The sequence below is a fragment of the Pseudonaja textilis genome, chromosome 2 (assembly GCF_049901715.1).
Source record: "Pseudonaja textilis isolate UNSWEBS1 chromosome 2, rPseTex1.2, whole genome shotgun sequence".
NCBI lineage: Eukaryota > Metazoa > Chordata > Lepidosauria > Squamata > Elapidae > Pseudonaja > Pseudonaja textilis.
The window spans coordinates 148048621-148070495 of record NC_141991.1 but is presented as its reverse complement, the minus strand read 5'-3'; the positions used below and the strand labels follow the sequence as shown (position 1 = coordinate 148070495).

Below are 21875 nucleotides of genomic sequence, written 5' to 3'. Positions count from 1 at the left end.
CAGATTTATTTTGAAGACATGGGCTTATCCACACGTCCCATGTCCCATAGCTTGAATAGGCCAACAGTCATTTTTGGAGGGCGAGAAGAACAGTGTTGCTCTGTACTCAACCAATGAGTTAAATACAATGAATACAATCAGTTAAATCTATGGTTAACATGGCCTCTAATATTTTCTAAAGATACCTTTGCCAACCATGCTTTAATAGCACCGCATTGAAAGTTTCCGCATTGCCTTCTAAGTTTCCTGGCTGAAAACCCAGCAGAAATGTCTGTGTTATAATTATTTTTCTTGTCCTTTGTTTTTTCCCTGTGTTTTTTAAACAGAATAGCTCGAGAAGACATGAGAGGCCAACAAGGCTGTAAGAAAAAAATATTTTTAAACTGATCATTGTATTTTCGTGTTATATAAATTTTGATGCTTCACTTCTGTATGGTATATGTAAATTCAATTTAATTTTGCATTATTAATCATATGTACACAGTGCACATACACACACATGCAAACACCTCTGCATCTATACACAAATCTAAGAGTATCCATCTCCAGGAAGAATCATAATTAACTGCACAGAGAACACATCAGTTGGGACCTTGTCCAGTGGGAGGATGTAGTTGCCTATTGTCCAGACTGAGTCCTTACAAGCTATTGCTAAAGTCTGGGAAAGATTGTTTTAAGCCATTTTAGAATCAATCTGACAAGAGCAGGACAGAAGCAGCTTAAGAGTGCAATGTGGATGAGACCTGTGATTGACTTAACCTAACAACACTTTAATCTGAAGTTCTTTTTTTTTTTTTTTGAAAATTTTATTTGGGTTTTCACAAAAACAAAATACAAATAAAACATCTTTTTTGAAAATAGCATGGTCCTAGGTTATCACTTCTTCATACAGACACAAAACTCAATTTCATGCTCATTTTTATATTCTATTCCATATCTTATTACCATTTTATATTTTCTACATAGTTTTTCCCCTCTTTTAATTTTCTCAACTTTGTTTTAATTATCTCAATTCAAATCATTATATTTATACTTTTGTCTGTCCTGTTATAATTTCACATTATCTTTTCTTATTAAGCAAATTTTTCCCTGTAATTACCAATTAGAGTATGACACCTTTATATCCTTTAATTTTATCCACTCAAGCTCTTATTTAAGCTTCAATGTATAGCTTTAAGATTATAGCATTCAATATAATACATAACTTCCAATCGAATTCTGTTTGGTACATTCTTAAAATAGACACTATATCATATATATATATCACATTCCATTCCAATTCAATTCTATCATTAATATGCATTAAAATCTTCACATCTTTTACATTTCTTTTCAATTAAATATCATACTTCCTTGGGAACACTTATAAACTTTCCATAGTTAATTCTTTTTTTCCCATATTTCTCACTTATATTTTTAATAAATCATTACTAATAATTAAAAAATGTTCCCTTTTAATTCTCTCAATCATTTTAATTCATTTATTTATTAACAAACATCCCACTGCATTACAATAAATATTTTATCCATCATCATATTTTCTAAAGTTATTTCTATTTGTAATATAACAAAGCTATCTTATGTACCTTTGCAGAATCCCTTGTACAATTAAATTTTCACCCATTGTCTCTAAACAAACTTATGGTTACAATCCTTATATCTTTTCCCTGTTTCTCCATTTCTTGTTTCTGACTTTTACAACTTCTTTTCCTTGCCTTCTTCCCCCTCTTCTTCTCCCTCCCCTTTTTACCCCCTCATCTCTCTACTTCTAACTCTCTCATCTGTAATCCCCTCTTCTGTTGCTTTCTAATATTATACTTATCTTTCAAATTGTTCTTCTTCTTTTGGGTTGTTTTTTCTAGTCTTAAACCTTTCACTCTCTTTCCCCCCTTTTCTTTTTCCCCCCCACTTAAAATTATTTGATCATTAAAGATAGCTTCTTCTTTATCCCAATCTTCTTGTTCTGCAAGCATTTCTTGTTGCTTCTCATAGTTCCAGATCTCCATTTCTAAGAATTGAAACACAAAGCCAAAAGAACTTCTCCCTTCTTGTGCGTCTTCTTTCCATTTTTTAAGTTCCGTTTTCAGTTCTTCTAAGAGTGATACCATTTTAAAAACTTTTAAACAACCACCCGGTTAATTTTAGTCATCTAGATGCAAAAACCAAAAATCACCAAGTAATCCAAATAATCCAAGGCTGTTTCTACTTGCTTCTTTTTTCCACTTTCTCTTCCTGGGGTTCTATTATTTTGTTACCAAGTTTCCATTAAAATGTATCTTTGAGGAATCTTGTTAAAATTTCACTGTAAGTTCCTTTTAATTACAGTTCCATTCCTTAATTCCAGGCAGTCTCCTCCATTTTTCCAGGTCCTGCCCTTCTATTCTTTTTTTTCCTCCTTTCCAGCTTTTAAAAACTTTTAAATGTTTATTATCCTTTATTATCCCCTTGACTTTTACTTTCAGCTTAGATGCCGATTAATGTCAAACTGGATTTTTTTTCAGTTTCTTGCTTAAGTCTCTTAGCTGTCAGTATAAGGAAGAGAAGAAAAAAACGTAATCCGTTCCCTTCTCTCTCTCCTTTGCAGCTTCAAAATCTTCTTTGGGAACAATGTTATTAAGTTTAAATTCCAGGGTACCTTATTTGTTGTTTTTGCTGTTTGACCCGGTCAACCAAAACTTTCTCTTCTTATCTTCCTCCTGCACATTCTTTTCCAGTCGAGTTCTTCTTTGTGGTGGCCATTTCTGACCACCGCTACAAGTGCCTTCGGGAAAAGGAGTAATGGCCAGCTGGGGAGGAGAGATGCGGCTCTCCTCAACCCTGCAGGCAGTCTCCCCCCTCTTCACCACCTCTACGGGGTGGCTTAGCCCCAAAACCAGCCGGCTTGGGGCGCTACCCAGCGGCGAGCACGGATTGAAGCCTCGGAGAGACAAGGTTTTGGTCTGTCACCAAAGAAGCTCAAACCGGAAGGGCCATTTTAATCTGAAGTTCTTAAAGCTGGTCCCTTGGAGAGAAATATGTAATACAACAAACTGTCAAAACCATTAGACCAGCATGATCAGAAGTCATTTCTTCTCTCTCAATCTGTAACTGCTGCTAGAACTGAGTCCTGGCTAGGGCATCATAGCTGTGGGGAGTTACTGACTGAGATGTGCACATCTGAGGAAATGGGGAAGGGGGAGGAATACATTTTATACGTAGTAGATGTAAAAATTTATGCACCCTTTAATGTATTTCTTTCTTCTACCCTCCCATACAATGACCTTCAACTTACTGGTAATATACGGTGTATAATCAGCTGCATTAAGCTAAGGTCACACCAAGTACTGTACTGATGTTCTTTGCTATAAAGTTGATAGCAAAAGGTGTCAGATGGGCAATCAAGTTAAAGTATAATTGGTGAATCAATATTTACAATCTGAAAAAAAGGGGAGGAAACTTAAACATTGGAGTCTCTGTACATGTTAAAGTATAATTGGTGAATCAATATTTATAATCTGAAAAAAGGGAGGGAACTTAAACATTGGATTCTCTGTACATGTTAAAGTATAATTGGTGAATCAATATTTATAATCTGAAAAAAAGGGGAGGGAACTTAAGCATTGGAGTCTCTGTACATCACAGAAAATGGGGAGGGAAAGGTTTCTCTGTATCTAAAATTAGAAGTGAACTGTATATTTTTACCCCCTCCCCATTAATCATCATCACATTGTAAAATGTTGATCTCATTGTCTTATGCGTTGATCATATGCCTCTGGTAAATTTGGTCCTTTGGTTTTCAGTTTCTTGCACAGTATGTTCCAATACTTACTTGCATTTATTACTGAATTATGTGGAGGGAGGGGAAAAGGGAAAGAGTTGCAAGTACTCCTTTGGGAGGAAAGGTGAATTTCCTAATCTGGCCAATAAAAGCTATAGCTACCTGGCTTCATCTGAATTGCATTTTTTTTTCCTAAGTTGAGTCCAATGATACATTTTGATTAATTGCAATAAATGTGCACCCATCACAAAACCACTACTTATGTCTTAATGCATCTCTGTATGTATCCTAAAATCAAAAATCTCATGCCTTTTACACATGGCCCACATATTGAATTATGCCATCAGTTATTTATTAAACAAGCCCTAGAGTCCTGCTGAACTAGAAACCATGATTAATAAACTACAGAAACTGGGTTCCACATGGCATACTAATTCAAAACAAAATAGCATTTCTGCTTAGCACATTTTGTGTATCTTATGTGTATCTTATGTGTGTGTGTTTGTGCATATGCCTGTACATAGATTTTTAAAAAATCACTGAAGTTTTTAAAAAATTTAAGTCCAGTAAATTGGGCACTTGAAATTTGATTGCTTTAAGGCAGTAATGGAAAACCTGTAGCTTTCCAGCTGTAACATAAATACATTTCAAAAGCAGTGTGGTATAGTGATTAAGAGGTTGGACTAGGAGTGAGGAGACTTGGTTCTAGTCTGCCCACAGTTATGGGACCTCCCTGGGTGACTTTGGGTAATTACTCCTTGCGCCTTCCTCAAAGAATTGTGCAGGGGAAATAAGAAGAAGAAAAAGTGCAATACAAATAAAATAAATAAACTACACTCCCCGGCATGCCTCACCTTTGCTCATTTTGTGGAATACAAATTCTGTAAATCTGGCATATGTTTTCAAATTGAAGAATGATTCGGACAAATATTTTGGGAGTACTAACTGGGATACCATTTGTTAGTAACATTTCTGAAGAAGATGTTATTTTATAAGAAATTAAAATTAATTTATCATGAAGTATTTAGCATAATAACACATTATTTGCTATGAAATATGGTCATATTAAAACTTTAAAAATGGGAGAAATTCATTAGCAGTATTTCTTACAATTGGAATGCTGGCTAAGGGTAATAGGACAGTATTTGAACTTGAAAAACGCCAAACCTGGTTAAAAAAAAAAAGAGAAAGAGAAAATACTTTTCAAGATACTTTATTTTCATTATATTTTGGATCAGAGTTTCTTGTTTAAGTAATTTAATCATTCTTGGGCTTGAATTCTTAATTTAGAGATGTTTTGCACAAGGGAAAAGACATACTTTTGGTATTCAAAATGATCTATGGTGTGGATGCTCTAATTAATTGTTTGAGCATGGTTTTATAGACCAATTGTAGTCCACTCCAAAATTATATAAAATGCTCAAAAAAATCAGCTGCAATTCAGTCTGTTCATTTTCCCAGAGGAATACTACCATACTTCAATGCTGTTCCTGCTGCAGTTTTGGAGGGCCATTGCAAAAAAAAAGAAGTCCCCTGTGAGCTAAGACTGTGTCTATGTGGTTTAGGAGCTGTTGAAACATCAGCTCATGTCTTGCTATATTTTACCATCTATAACAGGGCTGTCAAACTCCCAGCCCATGGGCAGGATGCCTCACACGCTGGCCACGGCCACACCCAATTTAGTAAAGGGGAAAAAGTTCCGATACGTTATGTGACGCCACTGTGATGACCTGAGTTTGACACCCGTGATCTATAAGAACTCAGTGATCCTCCTTATAACTCCTTCTGTGATAAAAACACCATGGAAATTCTGATTTTTTTCAATGTATATTTCTTAGCAGATCTATATGATTCAGTTTCTCTGAACGTAGCTAACTTTTGTTATACTGCCTATAAAAGTAGGCAGACTTTGATTATCCACTGAAGAATCCACTACCAATTGTAATGTTTTATCTTATTTTACTGTTATTTTTATTTTTAATATGTTGTTGTTAGTTCAAATTCTTTAATAATTTGAAGCTTCGGCTAGATGTCTTTTTTAATTACTAAGCTTTGGGGAGAAGCCATTCTTATGTTCACAACTTTTTTCTTGATAACCATGGGTCAGAAAACTTGGCTACATTTGATGGAACCTGACTACAAGATCAAGTTCCGTGATAGTAACCTTTATATCTATAGAATCTCTAGGTACATTTTTTTTCGATGAACTGAATTGTTATAGCACTACTGTTGATGAGGGATCCTTGGTGCTCTCTGAGCTTGGTTGTTTTCTTGCAGACATTTCATTACCCATACTAGAGTATTGTGCACTGATGGTGTTGCCAAATTTGGATAATGAAACATCAGCTCAGAGTGCACTGAGGGCCCCTCACTTTAACCCTGAGCAACAAATATTCTCTTCTATAGGTAACACTTTGCATGTAATGTCCATCAATTTCAGTGGGACTTAGGCACAAGATTGGGATTAATGCAAGATAACTTCTTCCAAGTTATCTTCTTCCAAAAAATAAACACAGGGGTGGGATTCAAATTACTTAACAACCGGTTCTTTGGGCATGGCTTAAGTGGTGGGCATGGTTTAGTGGTCATATGACTGGGTGGACGTGGCTTGGTGGTCATGTTATAGGCTGAGCGTGGCCAACTCAATATCACTCACATCGAGGCATGCATCTCCTCGCCTAGCCTCTCATGACTGTGGGGATGCTGCAACAGTCATAAGTGTGAAAAATGGTCATAGGTCACTTTTTTCAGTGCCATTGTAACTTTGAATGGTCACTCCATACAAAGTACCAGCAAAGGAGATCGGGGGAGACTCCAGAGACGTTCCTGAGACAGGAAGTCTAGTCCTGCCAAGAATGTAATAAGGGTTGACGGAAAGGCAGTTTCTGTAAGCAACACCAGAATGTTTCCTTCCTGCCTTCCTTACAGGATTAGGCCAGTAATTTCTTCTAACAACCAGTTCTCCAAACTGCTTAGAATGTTAACAACCAGTTCTAGTGAATAGGTGTGAACTGGTAGAATCCCACCCCTGGATAAACATGATCGGAGTATGGTAGGGAGCAATAGATCTCATATTTTCTTCAAAAAAACATTTTTAATAGAGTGTCATCCAAATTAAAGCTGGCTATCAACAACATACATTAAATAACACTATTTAGAGCCGATGTGTCAAACATGCGGCCTGTGGGTCGCATCCAGCCCTCGATAGGCTGTGGAGATGGCCCACAGGGCTTTCCTGGAGACAACAAGGGATCAGCCCCTGCTGCCGGGGACCAGTCACGCCTACCCAGTCAGCCACAATGGCCAGGCCACACCCATCCTGATCCTCCACGAGCAAACAAACTCCTGATGCAGCACACGATGGGATGCTGATTTAGAGCCTATAAAAAAGGGTTACCAAGAAGTAGGTGTCCTTGACATCATGGCTGAAAACACATTATTAATTCACAAACTCAAACAATATACACAGATACTAATTTCCACTTGACTCTGGGATAGTATATAGAGGTATTCCCCAACAGTTTTGCTGAGTTCAGCATGTCTTTGGTTGCAATCACCTGTTTATTTCAGCTCAAATTGTGATGGTATAAAAGAACCTGGGGAATTTGCTGTGTATTTGAGCTCTTGAAAAGAGCTTTGCTGACTGTTCCCAGCTGAGGGAGAGGACTTCCTGCCTTGCTCTATAGCACAAAAGGCTTGGCCCAGCCTCCTATTCAATATCCAGGCTCTTTAAACCTCTGTTCACATCTGACCTGGCTTTTGTGATCATTCCTATTGCCACTTTTGAACAATGGTAAAAGGACACCCTAGGCCAGATGTGTCAAACTCAATTTCATTGAGGGCTACATCAGGGCTGTGGTTGACCTGGGGGGGGGGAACTGGGGTGTGTGGCCAACTGGGTGGGCATGGCCAGCTTGGCACCACTCACTGGGCGTGGCCAACTGGGTGGGCGAGGTCAGCTTGGCACCACTCACTGGGCATGGCCAACTGGGTGGGCGAGGTCAGCTTAACACCACTCCCCAAACTGCTGGCAAGTTTCCTCTTCACATTGGGTAGACTGGGCCAAAGCAACACAGGCCAGCCCCTTACATTTTACAGGATTCAGCCCATGGGCTTTGTGTTTGACACCCCTGCCCTAGGCTGTCTCAAAGCTTTGTTCTGGATTTGAAGTCAGAGGCTTGGATAAGGGTGCCTCTTGAAGTTGTCTAGAAACTTTCCCTTCCCTTGAAGTGGAGGGAGAAAGATGAAATGTTCATGCCCTTTGTGACTCATTTGCTCTTCTATTATGAAGATGATTTCATGTCCCTGTTTTTCAGTGTGAAAAGAATAAATAAAATGCTTTTTGAGTTTTTTTTTTTTTCCTGCTTTAAGATAGACATTCTAAGTTTTAACTGAGACAAAGAAATAGCTGGTCACTTTTTCATTACCCTTGTCCTATGTCTACCATCAGTGGGGACATGTTAGACGTAAATAAAATCCAAGCATTCCACAAATCCAAGCAGATAGTAGAAAGCTGTTTTGCAAAAGTGGGACCCTCAACTGATTTCTTTTGACATTTTCAACTGAAAAGCATGAAAAACATTATCCTTTCTGTCTAACCTACTTATTTCAGACTTTATTGAGCCTATCAGCCTCAACATAATACCCTCCATATGGATTGGATTATAATTCTTAAAACCCACAGTTATTGGCTTTACCAGCTCGCTCGCTGTAGATGAGGAATATTACAGAGCAACACATTTTCAGGATATGACATTAGGGAAGACTGTTCCTAAATCTTGTAAGCGACCAATCTTATACAGTAAAAATATTAATGTTATTTTAAAAAAGAAAAAATGACAGTGATTTTCCTAAGAAGAAATTGAATTAGTAGTAAAATAACAGAGGAGTGAAAGCTTAAATTACATTCTTTAAGGATTTTTCAGATGGAGCAATGAAATAAAGCACTCTTTCTCTCTTTCCTCTTGTCCATGAGCCTGTGCTTAGCATGATTATTAAGCTGAGAGAAGAGATAGCAAAACATTTCCAATTCAATTCCAATTCCAATTCCAATTTTTTACAAGTAAAAATGAAAATGTGGGCATTAACCACTTAAGAAATTCTTCCTCTGTGATTTCTGTTTTCTGCTTTTTTTAGTAGACTTGCATCAGTGCAGACTTTGTTGTTTTATGCATTATCAGCCATTTGCTGTCCCAGACTATCAACCACTAATGATTTACATTTTTGAGAAATAGACTGAAAAATGCATGAGTTTTCTAGAAGGTTTGTAACTTGGGTAGTTACCCACATGAATGGTTGAATTAGTTATGTAAATTCATTATAATTATTTGGCATCACTATCCTGCTGCATGAAGTATAAATCTTTTTTTCTTTGTTGGGTTAAAACCTAACATTGTATTAGATAAAATGTGCAAATATACGTGCCTCACAGACAGATTACCACAGTAGTGTAATGAAGTGATTCAGGAACTTTTCATGTCATTTTTTTTAGATAAATGGAACTTGCACAATTTCAACTTCCACATGTGTTTTCTTGCAATGTACTGATTTTTAAGTGGGAAGTAAAGGTTTCATATGTTGCCCATATATAGCATGGCTTCCTAGTCCCCAAACACATCAAAATAATTTGAAGAGGAACCCACAGTTCCCTTCAAATGTGCTAATTTAGCCCAACTGGGGGAGAGGGGGTGGAAACCCAGAAGAAATCCCACAAGTTGTCTTCAGTACTGCTATAACAAAGGTCTGCTCACCGCTATACCATGCAAAAGAGAAATAAAGCAATTTGCTTGTGTAGGCACACACAAAGGTCCATGTTTTTACTTTGATGCTGCTGTGATTTGTCTGACTGTATGCAAAAATAAATAAATCTGGGAAGCAATATCATCTTTCAGAAACCATGACAGTGTCAAAATAATAAGATATGCCAACATGCCATTGGTTAATTGGTATTATTACATAATGATGTCATGACTCCTGATGCAAATATGTAAGCTGCATTATTTATATTATGATGTAATGATTATGTTGCACCCTTCCCCGACATGCTAAATACATAACATGAAGTAGCAGTTTCTGCAAATGGGAGACTGAGCTTTACACAAGCCTTATAGAGTAGCAATGATTTAAAGAAAGACTATTTTTGCTGCATTTTCAAATACATGAGCCAGAAATACATCATGTTCATATTTTTAGACAGATGTGTGAAGTCAGAAATCTGGAGATGGCTTTCATCAGAAATGAACTAAGATGAACTATCTTGCACAATATTTCAGGCTTCCTCTTTTTCTACAATCTTACCTAATTCATTTTGGCTAGTTTTCTATCAATGGATTAAAAAGAAAGAATATTGGAAGACACTGCAGTTCTGCTCATTAGATTTTACCTGTTCAAAAGTCTTGTTTCGCATTTGCCTTTAGGTGTCAGTAATATATTTTCAAATATGTTTCTGTGCAAATTGCAGTCAAATGAGCTAGAAATTGACTTAAAATGATAGAGAGCTAAGATCTTTCAAATCAAAACAGCAGCAGTTTTGTAGAAATCAGAAAGGTACATGTAGCTAAAATGTTTGTGAACCAGAGAGACATACTGCTTGGAATACTAAGGCAGCAAAGATCTTCCATTGTGTGTAATCTTCAGGAAGGATCAAGCATAAATTCAACCTTAGGTTTTTCTGGTCCTCTGAACAACCAGTTTCCAAACTTCTTCATGCCTTGGAACCTGTTGATTAAAAAGAAATTCCCTAATCAAGAGACAAAGCTCTAGTGACAAAAGATTGACCATCACTTTCTTCTCCATTATATTCTCATGAAACGCTAAAGAACTCCTTGTGGGAAAAATCTTGCTCTAAACCATGCTACGGTTCTCTGCATTATACAAAAATGGAGAAAAGCCATATTTAAGGATGCAAAACTGGAGTTTTGTACTAATGCCAATCAGCAGCTCAGTTATGGGATCTCATATATTTGCTATCAATGACAATAATCCTAAATAGTCAGAATTTGCAGCTTTAGTCACTGCTTATTGTTTCAGTTTGTTGCGCAGTATGCTGTTTTACAGTGAGGTGGCTTAATAGCGAAGTATAAATTTAATGTAGCTTTGGACTATAAGAAGCTGGAAATAAGTGACATACTGTAGAATGACTCATCTGCTAATTCTTCTGCTTTCTGTACATTTCCTCAGAAAAACATAATGCTGACTGCTGCTGAAAGGCTGGGAATCCGAACTAGAAATGAATCCTGAGTTTTCTGAATCAAGCTGCACCCCGCACATTAACTAAAGCTCTCCGCAGGTAACTTGCTTTCTTTTTGTTGGTGCCCTTGAGGAATGTTGTGCGAGGCTCTCCATCTGGAGCCATTTGAAAAATTCGCCCACCCAATTTCTCTGCCCACATATCTGATGGAAGAATTTCTAAGGGCCAACTTGGCTCCTGTTGTTCTTCTTGTTCTGCAGTGAACTGCCTGTTGCTATGAATCAGAAATGTTCAGCAACTTAGTGAGACGAAGGAACAGAGATCCAGAATGGTAAATGCTTCTACAGCTGAAAGGAAATGAATTACCAGCTGTGATTAATGTTTCCTATAATAGCTGTGTCAATATTTGGTGCACGTGGCCAAATTCTCATTGGTTCTTGCTTAGGAGATGGAACTGCCTAAAAGTACTTGTCTGTGTACCAGTTTGTCCCCTAGTCAGTGCTGCCCATCCCAGCAGGCGTCCTCCTTTCCAGAGACCTTGGGAGGGGCTGATGTCTAGTTGCTTTTTAAGTAATTAATAATTTGGAGTGGAAAGTAAGCAGAGGGCTTGCCTAGTTTTTTAAGTTGGAGGGAAGCAAGTTCACTTTGTATTCCATACACACTCACACACACACACACCGTGGGAGTGAGGAACTGCTCCAATCCGCCTGGGGTTCAGGCCTCTAACTTTTGGAAACTTATGTTTCAGGGAAGGTGGGGCTCCCAACCTACTACTTAAGTGAAAGTTGAAAGACAATGTATTTTAATGAGGGGAAAAAGGGCAACGCTATTACTTGAATATCTGCCTTGTTTCTTTGACAATCATATTATGTCCTTAAGTAAGCAAAGGCACACCTTAATTGTTGTACAGATGTTTGATTAAATGTGGGAATCTCATTATCATTCTACTGTATATTCTCCAAAAGCAGACTGAAAAGATCAAAGCCACGAGTTGTGGAAACTGGAACTTAAAAGCCAGTGATGTTTGTGGTGCTTCTTTAGCTAGGCCTGTGTTCAGCAGTGCTAAGTATTTGAACCTTAGTTCTGCTAAATCTTTCCTTGAGCCTTGGGCCTTATTGAGCCAATGCAATAAATTGTCAGCCAAGCACAGTGGTCAGAAACTTTACAGTCTGTCATGCCTCTGTTGAAGTCTGATTCCAAGGGAGAGGAAGAGTAGCCAACAGGGAGTGGGAGTGTGGCTACAGAGGTTGTGGAGGAGGCTGGGGAGGGGCAGAGGCCGGCTGAGCATTCAGAGGAAGACCCAGGCCCATTCCCTCTTCATCCTAGGTCATGCAGGGAAGAGCGGATCAGGGAGAAACATGAATGGTGTGATCTGCGGGGGAGGAAAAGGCCTTGATCCCCATCATGGGCTGCAGCTGTGAAGACTGTTGAAAAGGACAAACTGCGCATGGGCCAGTGCTGGAAGCAAAGTGTGAAAATATTTCTAGTTTGTCAGTTCTTATCTGAGTTTTGGCGTCCTTCCCAGTGTGTATTTTGATATCTATGGATGTGTTCAAGCCCTTATCCTGCCTTGTCTCATTAATTGCTTCAGTGTGGTTTGTGTTGTTTTTTCCTATTTATAATTTATATGTATTTTGAGTTTGAAGGGTTCTTCCTTCTCACAACTGTTTGTGGGGGAGTTTTTCCTCCAGTCAATGATAATTGGACCTTTGAAGACAAGTTGAAGGAATTAAAGGGACTTCACCTGTTTTTGTGACTTTGTTGCTTTTGTATCCCACCCTGGGTCATCACACAGTCTTTGAGATTCCACACACTTTTGACTAACCAGAATACTAAGGCTCTAGAATCTAGGCCTGATAATAGTCATGCCTGATATAATTTTTGGTTCCTAATCATTTCCTTTCAAAAAAAGAGACTTTATTGGATCTATGTTATTAGAAAAACAGTTGAAAATGATGCCATGGATCCAAGTTTTGGACTGCTTTTCAAGCCAGCAGCCAAATGAAGGAAATAACTTTTCTTGGAACACCTGTTATGTTATTCTTATTTGAACATATGCTATCAGATGTTTGAGATTTTTTTTTCCTCCTCCGATGCTACAGTTTGATGAAAATAACTCAGTGCAGAGTTTGTACTTTGCATGTTTTTGGGGACCTCTGCTGCATAGAGAGTTCTGAAAAAGAAAGACTGTGGAAAGCCTTATATCTGGATCTCTGGGAAGTTGTTTCAGTAAGAGTCAACAATAGTGAGTTGGTTGTTCCAGTGTTTTGACTCAGCATGAATTATATTAACTAGAGCTTGATCACTAGTGCCCTTCATCCTCATAGATTTTCCAAAAGATGCCAGTGAATCTTTAATTATTGCTATGTTCTGAATAAACACATAGGAGTGGAATGGAAAGGAATGGTCACTGGACAATTTGTGATGAGAAAGTCAGACCGATATTGAGGCAGTAATCAGGGTATATTCTTAAAGCTGGTATGGCCTGAAAAACAGATCCCTCTTCTGACTTCATCCTATGCATGGAAGGACTTGCTGTCTGAACAAGAATAAGGAATCATAATTGACCTATAAATCAGGGGTCTCCAACCTTGGCAACTTGAAGACTCGTGGACTTCAACTCCCAGAATTCCTCAGCCAGCTTTGCTTTGCTGGCTGAGGAATTCTGGGAGTTGAAGTCCACAAGTCTTCAAGTTGCCAAGATTGGAGACCCCCTGCTATAAATAATCCCACATGAGAAGGCAAGGGGTGGTACAGCAGCTTGCTGCCATTGCAGGACATCTCTACTCCTTCTGTCTTCTAACCAGCAGATGCAAATCTTCTCCAAGAGACTGAAGTTTGTACTGCCAGTCACACCACAGCTGTGACCTTAGTTAACCCACCTTTCTCTCATAGATGTGGCCTAATGTGGAAATAATAACACTGACCTACCTTGCAACACCACTGCAAGGATGATTCCAGAGATAATTGGCATGAAGCATTTAGATAGTTACTGTTCAACAGTTCTAATTCCCCTGACTTTCTCACAGCAGATGGCAGCATGTAGCCGACTTTGATTGATCTCAGAAAAGCTGCACAATATCAGAACCTGATTTGTTCTTGAATAGGAGACTATCAAGGCTGGATGGTACATTTGGGAAGTTAAAGAAAGAAAGAAAGAATCCCCAGAAGGCAGTAGTAGCAAATCACTTGTATATTGTTGTTCACTGGAAGTTGAAGTTGATTCATGGAAGACGTTGTCTTACTTTGACATTTTTCGATATCTCTCAAGCTTTGTTCTGTATTTCTCAAATATCAAGTTCTCTGATCCCTCTTAAACAAAAATGTGCAAAGCCCCTTGAACCTGATTCCCCCGGTGCTGGTGGAGGAAGATCAATTATTTCTGAGGAGAGATTTGCATCTAGCCAAGTTCAGAGATACCCGGTGGTTACTGGACCATTTTTGTGCAGTGCTTACTGAAGTACCTGTGCTGGTATAGTAACACCCAGCCAGTATCTGGAATTATAAGCATGATGAACTTAACTATATGACCCAGCCAAAAACCCCTCAAACCATTATGAAGTAGATGGGACACAAAGGGGTACCTGAAATACAACCTTGGAGGCTTCTGGAAGGGAGGCTGTGCCTTTTTTTAAATTACAAACTGATGCAGAAACAGGATAAACTGAATTTCAGGCAAGACAAATACAAAAGTGTACTGAAATTGTCACTCCTCCCTAAGCTTGTCAGCACAAATCAGCAAATAGCTTAATTATATATACTCGAACATGATTAATTTGGTCCAACCATAAAGCCATTTTCCATAAAACAAGCAATGTCATGTAAATGAGGCTTTTTTTTTTTTCAGATTTCCACGTTGAGTAGCCAGAATGTAGGAAGCAAGGCTCAGGTTTTTTCAGCTGAGGAACTGGCTAGCAACTTCCTCAAACATCTCCATTAATCCAAAATATTGCTTTAACAAAACCAAAGATGAAATCTGAGCTTTGGGCTGGATTATTCTACAGGGAGCTCTCTTCAAATGATGACCATGATGATGAAGTGACACAAGTGTACTTAATGTCTCTATTCCCTCACCTGTTCTACATTGGTTTTTCATCTGCTGTTTTAAGCAATAGCCTGATTTGTCTGTCTTCTTTGTCTTCAGATTTCACCTGGTTGATCCTCAGTTCCTCCATTCCAAATGAACTCATTTCTGGTGGAGTCTTATCCAAATGTCTTCTGAGAGAGACCTCCCCAGGTGGGCACCTCGGTAACCAGCCATGGGAAACGTCTACAAGTACTACTTCAACAAGGACAAAATCTTCCAGCACTACAACTACACTAAGGATAAGCTGGAGAGAGATGAGGAGTCTCCACTGACTCCCACTGCCATCCTCATCATTGTGCTCTGTTGCTTCATTATCCTGGAGAACCTGCTGGTGCTCATATCCGTCTGGAGGAACAAGAAATTCCACTCCGCCATGTTCATCTTCATTGGCAACTTGGCTTTTTCGGACCTCATGGCTGGCTCGGCTTTCATTGCCAACATCGTGCTCTCGGGCCCAGCCACCTTTCGCCTCACTCCGATACAGTGGTTCGTGCGAGAAGGCACTGCTTTTACCACCCTGGCCGCGTCAGTCTTCAGCTTGTTAGCCATTGCGATTGAACGACACGTGGCTATTACCAAGGTGAAAGTCTACAGCAGTGACAAGAACTGCAGGATGCTGCTGCTGATTGGGGCCTGCTGGGTCATCTCAGCCACCATTGGGGGGCTACCCATCCTTGGCTGGAACTGCATGTCGGACCTCGAGAAATGCTCCACTGTTCTGCCCCTTTATTCTAAAAGCTACATTGTCTTCGTGGTTACCATTTTCACTGTCATCCTCTTCTCCATAGTGGTCCTCTACGTCCGGATCTACCGCATTGTCCGCTCCAGCCACGCTGAGAAAGCCAGCTCCCAGACCATGGCCTTGCTCAGGACAGTTACCTTTGTCCTGGGGGCCTTCATCATCTGCTGGCTGCCTGCCTTCACCATCCTCCTGATAGACGCTTCATGCGCCAGGAAGTCTTGCCCTATCCTTTACCAGTCAAAGTATTTCTTTGCCTTTGCTACCCTCAATTCAGCCATTAACCCCCTCATTTATACCCTCCGCAGCAAAGACATGAGGAAGGAGTTCCTAAGGGTGCTCTGTTGCTGGGGGATGATGGGGCAGGGAAAGCCGGCAGAGCGTTGCATGATCCCTCTGCGCAGTTCCAGTTCCTTGGAGCGGTGCACTCCAAAACAGGATCTTCCCACTTTATCTTTCATGAAGGAACATTCCACGTTTGTGTGAAAAAGGGACACCTGGAAAGGGACTGTGGAACAGCCAGGCAATGGCAAAGGATGGTGGGTGGGATTGGACCCAAGAAAGCGGTACAGACCTGATGAATATATTGTCCTGGTGGTCAAATCAACCTGCCTTGGACTTACACGGAGGTATCCATTTGTTCACTAAGACCTGCACAGTATTATGATTTTATGTTAGGAGTGTGTGTGTGCGAGAGAGAGACAGAGTGATTGGCTGCTGAGTGATGGAGTGACATGAAGCGGGGAGGGTGGGTAGCTGCTTGCGCTACCTAGACTCTGATTTGGTACGATTCTCCTCTTCTCTAAAAGTTGCCCTTGCCTGTGTACAGACCCACTATTATTATTGTTGTTGTTGTTGTTTTATTTTGGCCCTGCATCTTGGAGCCATTCATTCTCCTCTTTGCACAAAACATTCACCCACTCTTCCCTGGGAAGCAACTGGTTGCTCGGATCAGTTAGGCCGTTTGCAAGTTTAGTCGATTTAAATCAGTCTTCAATCTGAGGCACACAAGACTACAAGGGCTCATAATCCAAACCCCTTGAACCCTGGGTTACCTGTCTAGAGGTAGTCCTTGACTTACAACCATTCATTTGGTGACTGTTCAAAGTTAACAACAGCACTGGGGGGAAAAAAAAAGTGACTTATGACCTTTTTTCACACGACTGTTGCAGCATCCCCAGAGTCACGGGATAAAAATTTGGATGTTTGGCAAGTGACTCATATTTATGATTGTTGTGGTGTACCGGGGTCGTGTGATCACTTTTTGTGACCTTCTAATAAGCACAGTCAATGGGCAAGCCAGATTCACTTAACAACCATGTTATTAACAACTGTAGGTATTCCCTTAATATCTATGGCAGGAAAGGTCATAAAACAGAGCAAAATTCATTTAACTGTCTTGCTTAGCAACAGAAATTTGGGGCTCAATCGCAGTCATAAGTCAAGGACTACCCATAGTGACTGAAGTTGAAGACGGTCATATCTTTAGAAGTACAAGAGGGTATATTCATTATCCTTCTGATGAAAATATGAAATATCTGGCTCTTTATATTCTGAGAGGGATGCAAGGGCTGCTTTCAAAGATGTATGTAAATATTTTGGGGTACCTATCTGCTAATGTCTATGACATCACAGATGCCAAACTATATGTTCTCTTCATCCTCGCCAAGACACTTTTACCAATGTTTTTAAAAGTCTTCTTCCTCTACTTGTAGCCTGGAAGCCAAACAAGTTTTGAATTTGTTTTTGTTTTTTTAATAAGGCAAAGGCTATACATATTGATTAAATAAATGCAGAAAAATGCATAACGCGCTTTTGTGGATACTGAAGAGAAATAATTGCAAAATTATCATAATCCCTACGAAATTTGTTCTCTCTGTTTTTCATATTTTTCACTGAAACAGAATGCATTTATGTTCTCCAGGACAGGATTCACTTCTGGCTGTGAAAATGTTTTCAAAAGCAATAACAAAGCATTTCTCCACCTTTCAGTAGCCACCCCTTCCCCTTCCTATCCTGAAGTAGGTTTCCGATTTCCTTCCTTAGCCTTGTCTTTTTGAAGCTACACTGAGATATAATCATACGAGCAATTAAGTGGATATTTTCCTGAAAATATCACATTTACAAATAGTCTGGATCTGCAGGCTTATGTTCACCCACACTGCTCCCTTGTAGCAAGTATGAATAGACTTAATGCATATTAAGAAAGGGTGGGCTTAAAAAAACCAATGTTTTAAATGAGAGAGGGAAGATTTCTGTTTTAATTTTACTCTTTCACTTAAAAGTTGCTGAAATAAAACTGGCATTTCCTGGAACTCTTGGTGAAAAAGAGTTGGTGACTCTTTCAGGAGTCAAAGAAAAAAGTTTTAATATGGAAAAATTTTCATCCGTCTTGCAGATAGGCAGTTTAGGTACTATTGACATGCCCTGGTTTGGCCAGAGATCCTACAGGCAAATGCCAACCTCTTAATTTATTAAGATGCCAGTCTAGAGGAAGTTTGCCTGCAGAAGCATGATTGAAATGAATGGAATTTATACCATTCAAACATGAGCACTTAACAGATAACAGATAATCAGAGTTGAAAGGGACCTTATGGGTCATCTAGTCCAATCCCCTGCCCAAGCGGGAGACCCTACACCATTTCTGACAAATGGCAGTCCAATCTCTTCTTGAAAGTCTCAAGTGACGGTGCTCCCACAACTTCCGAGGGCAAGCTGTTCCATTGGTTGATTGTTCTCACTGTCAGAAAGTTTCTCCTTATTTCCAGGTTAAACCTCTCCTTGTTCAGTTTCCATCCGTTATTCATTGTACTTGGACACTTTGGAAAATAGCTTGACCCCTTCCTGCCTGTGGCAGCCCCTCAAATATTGGAAGACCGCTATCATGTCTCCCCTGGTCCTTCTCTTTACTAGACTAGCCAAGCCCAGTTCCTGTAACCATTCGTTGTATGTTTTAGTCTCCAGTCCCCTGATCATCCTGGTTGCTCTTTTCTGTACTCTTTCTAGATTTATCTACTGTAAGCCTTAAAAAAAAAGTGAGAAAGACCAGCTTCTCTCTTTCTATAATGCATTACCATTCAGGAATATTAAATATTTATAACCAAAGGAAAGACCCCAAAAATATCAAAGCAGCAATTTTGAGACCACCATTTTCATAGGTTTTGACTTTGTCTTGCAGCTCTATAGAACTAGAGGAAAATCAATTTCCTTGAAGCAATCTTCCCATTCTCTCTAGGAAACGCATTTCCTTTCCAGGATCAATACCCTTGTATCACATACACGCAGTCCTTGATTTAACAGCAGTTCACTTAGTGACCATTCAAAGTTACAACAGCACTGAAAAAAAGGTGACTTATGACCATTTTTCATACTTACAACCAATGCAGCATTCCCCATGGTCATGTGATCAGAATTCAGACACTTGGCAACTGATTCATATTTATGATGTTTGCAGTGTCCAGCGGTTGTGTGATCACCTTTTGTGACCTTCTGGCATGCAAAGTCAATGGGAAAGCCAGATTCACTTAACAGGAGTGTTACTGACTTTAACAACTGCAGTGATTTGCTTAACAACCGCGGCAAGAAAGGTCACAAAATGGGGCAAAACTCACTTCACAAATGTCTCACTTAACGACAGAAATGTTGGGCTCAGTTGAGGTTGTAAGTCGAGGGCTACTTGTCCTGTTTAAAAGGCATTAGCAGGACAGCAGTTCCTAAAATCTCCCAACGCTTCTTAAACTATGTAAATCGCATGTATTTTTTTCACACAAAAATAAGCTCCCTTGATGTATAAGTTTAGTTTAACATACTCCCAGTTTGGCATTTGGCTGCCTCAATGAACAATGAAGTGAACCAAAGCTCCTATTAGGATGGTACCTCAGGGAACAAAAGCACTGCTGAGACATTACGTGCTTGGAGAACCGTCTTATCCAAAGTTCCTTTTGTGCTTTTGGGAGAATGGAGCTCAGAGAGGCCTCAGCTTAACACTCTGGACATCCTTTCTCAGGTTATGGAGTAGTGGACTGAGTTGGAGATCAGCAATTAGCACCTTTAGAAACAAATACAGCTGCGTCATCAGGCTCAGGTCCCCAGGTTCCAGCCCACCGGCAATAGAGCTAATCTGATGGTGACAACAGGACTTGCTGGCAATTCGTGTTGAAAGAGTATGACCAACCCATGGTTTGTCCTTTTTGAAAGAAATGGTGATGTGGAAGACTGATCTAGAGCTGTACTTGGCAGCAACTTCTAGTCATTCCCCTGCTCCCCCCCCCCCCCCTCCCCCAAGGACACTAATTCTGAGAGAAGATTTTGCATCACAATAATCATCAGCCCTAAGCGTTTGTGTGAAGAGATTAGGTTTGTGCACAAATCCAGTCCTATCTTAAGTATTCCTGTCCCAGCCTGAAATTCCAGTCTGCCACAGAGGCTTTCTAACTTCTATCCCAATGACAACAACAACCATCCAGCTGTAATGGGAGAACAAAGGGGTGCTTAGGGGCTTGCAGGGAGTGGATTTCTGAGGTTGGGGCATCATCTCTAGGACAGAAGCGATGAAAAGCAGGAAAGGTGGTGATGCCTTTAAGGAGAAAGCCAGAAGTGGGTGTTTCCTGCTTGCATAGCTGATTCCAGCCTGGAACCATGATTCACCCAGCATGATGTGTAGGAACACGCCATAGGAGGGTGAGAGGAGGATGTTTTTATGAATCAGAATGAGATGCAGGCGTGGGAATGATTTCCCTCCTCAGGCACAGGCAGTGCAGTCCAAAGTTCTAGAGGAGGTAATTTAAAGAACCTGCCGCCCACACTCTCTTTGCTCCAGAATACAGTCATGTATTTTCCTGCATACAACTCATTTAGCAACCACAGTTGGGACCAGCAGTTCATCACTAAGTGAAGCCATTGCTAAGTGAAACTGCAAATGTGCCGATGATCTTACTGCAGGCTTTCCTTTTGCTTTACAGACCAGAAAAGGTCATAAATGCAAGAATTAATTCTAATCACCATTGTAACTGCAAATGTTGGCTAAACAAGGAGATGTTACAAACAACAGGTATAAGATAAGCAAGGAAAAATGTGCAGGGGTAGAGTAACAAGAAACTATGAGTTACCTTCCTGTCAATGTACCTTTAAGCAGTTAAGCAAATTATATGAGAAATGATTTAAACAAATCATTTTTTTTATGTAAATTTTATTTGAGTTTCACAAAGAGAAAAAAAAAATACAAATAAAACATCTTTTTTGAAAGCAGCATAATCCCGGGTTACATTTCTTCGTACAGACACAAATTCCGGTTCATGCTCATTTTTATATTCTATTCCATATCTTATTACTATTTTACATTTTCTGCATAGCTTCTCCCCTCTTTTAATTTTCTCACTTTTATTTTAATTGTCTTAATTCAAATCATTGTATTTATATTTTTTGTCTGTCCTGTTTCAATTATCTATTATCTTTTCTCATTAACAAAATTTCTCCTGTAATTACTGATTGGAGTATGACGACCTTATATCTTTTCCCTAAAGTTGTAACATTCAACATAATACATAACTTCCATTCAGATTCTGCTTGGTACATTCTTAAAATACACACTGTATTCTTTAAAAAATATACTATATAATTATATACTATATAATTAAAACAGCATTCCATTCCAATTCAATTCTATCATTAATATCTTAATGAAATATCTTCATTAAAGTCTTAACTTCTTTAACATTACTTTTCAATTAAATATCATACTTCTATGGGAACAATTATAAGCTTTACATAGTTAATTCTCCCCCCTTCACTTATATTTTATAAAACATTAACTAATTAAAATGTTCCCGTTCCTTCCTAATTCAATTTTCTCATTTATTTTATTTCACTTATTTTATTCACAAACATTTCACTAAATTACACTATTATATCCCTCATTTTAATCATATATTGTTTCCAATTTTCTAATGTTATTTCTATTACTAATATAACAATACAATCTTATGTACCTTTACAGAATCCCTTTTTCAGTTAGATTTTCACCCATTATCTCTAAATAGGTCCTGTTTCTCTATATCTTGCTCCGGTCCTTTGTAACTTCTTTTCCTTTCCTTCTTCCCTCTCT

General features: G+C 39.2%; 1 protein-coding gene across 3 annotated transcripts in view; it reads left to right on the top strand.

Moving 5' to 3' along the window:
- S1PR2 (sphingosine-1-phosphate receptor 2) overlaps window positions 1–21018 on the top strand; it is a 62037-nt gene extending 41019 nt beyond the window's left edge. The window contains exons 3-4 of one of the 3 annotated variants that reach the window (XM_087925830.1): window positions 10937–11045; window positions 15091–21018. In XM_087925830.1, coding sequence (XP_087781956.1) covers window positions 15206–16258 — 1053 coding nt within the window. In that variant the 5' untranslated portion in view covers window positions 10937–11045; window positions 15091–15205 and the 3' untranslated portion in view covers window positions 16259–21018. The remainder of the gene's footprint in view (window positions 1–10936; window positions 11046–15090) is intronic. The other 2 variants (XM_087925829.1, XM_087925831.1) reach the window with 2 other exon arrangements.
- Window positions 21019–21875: the final 857 nt, after the last annotated feature.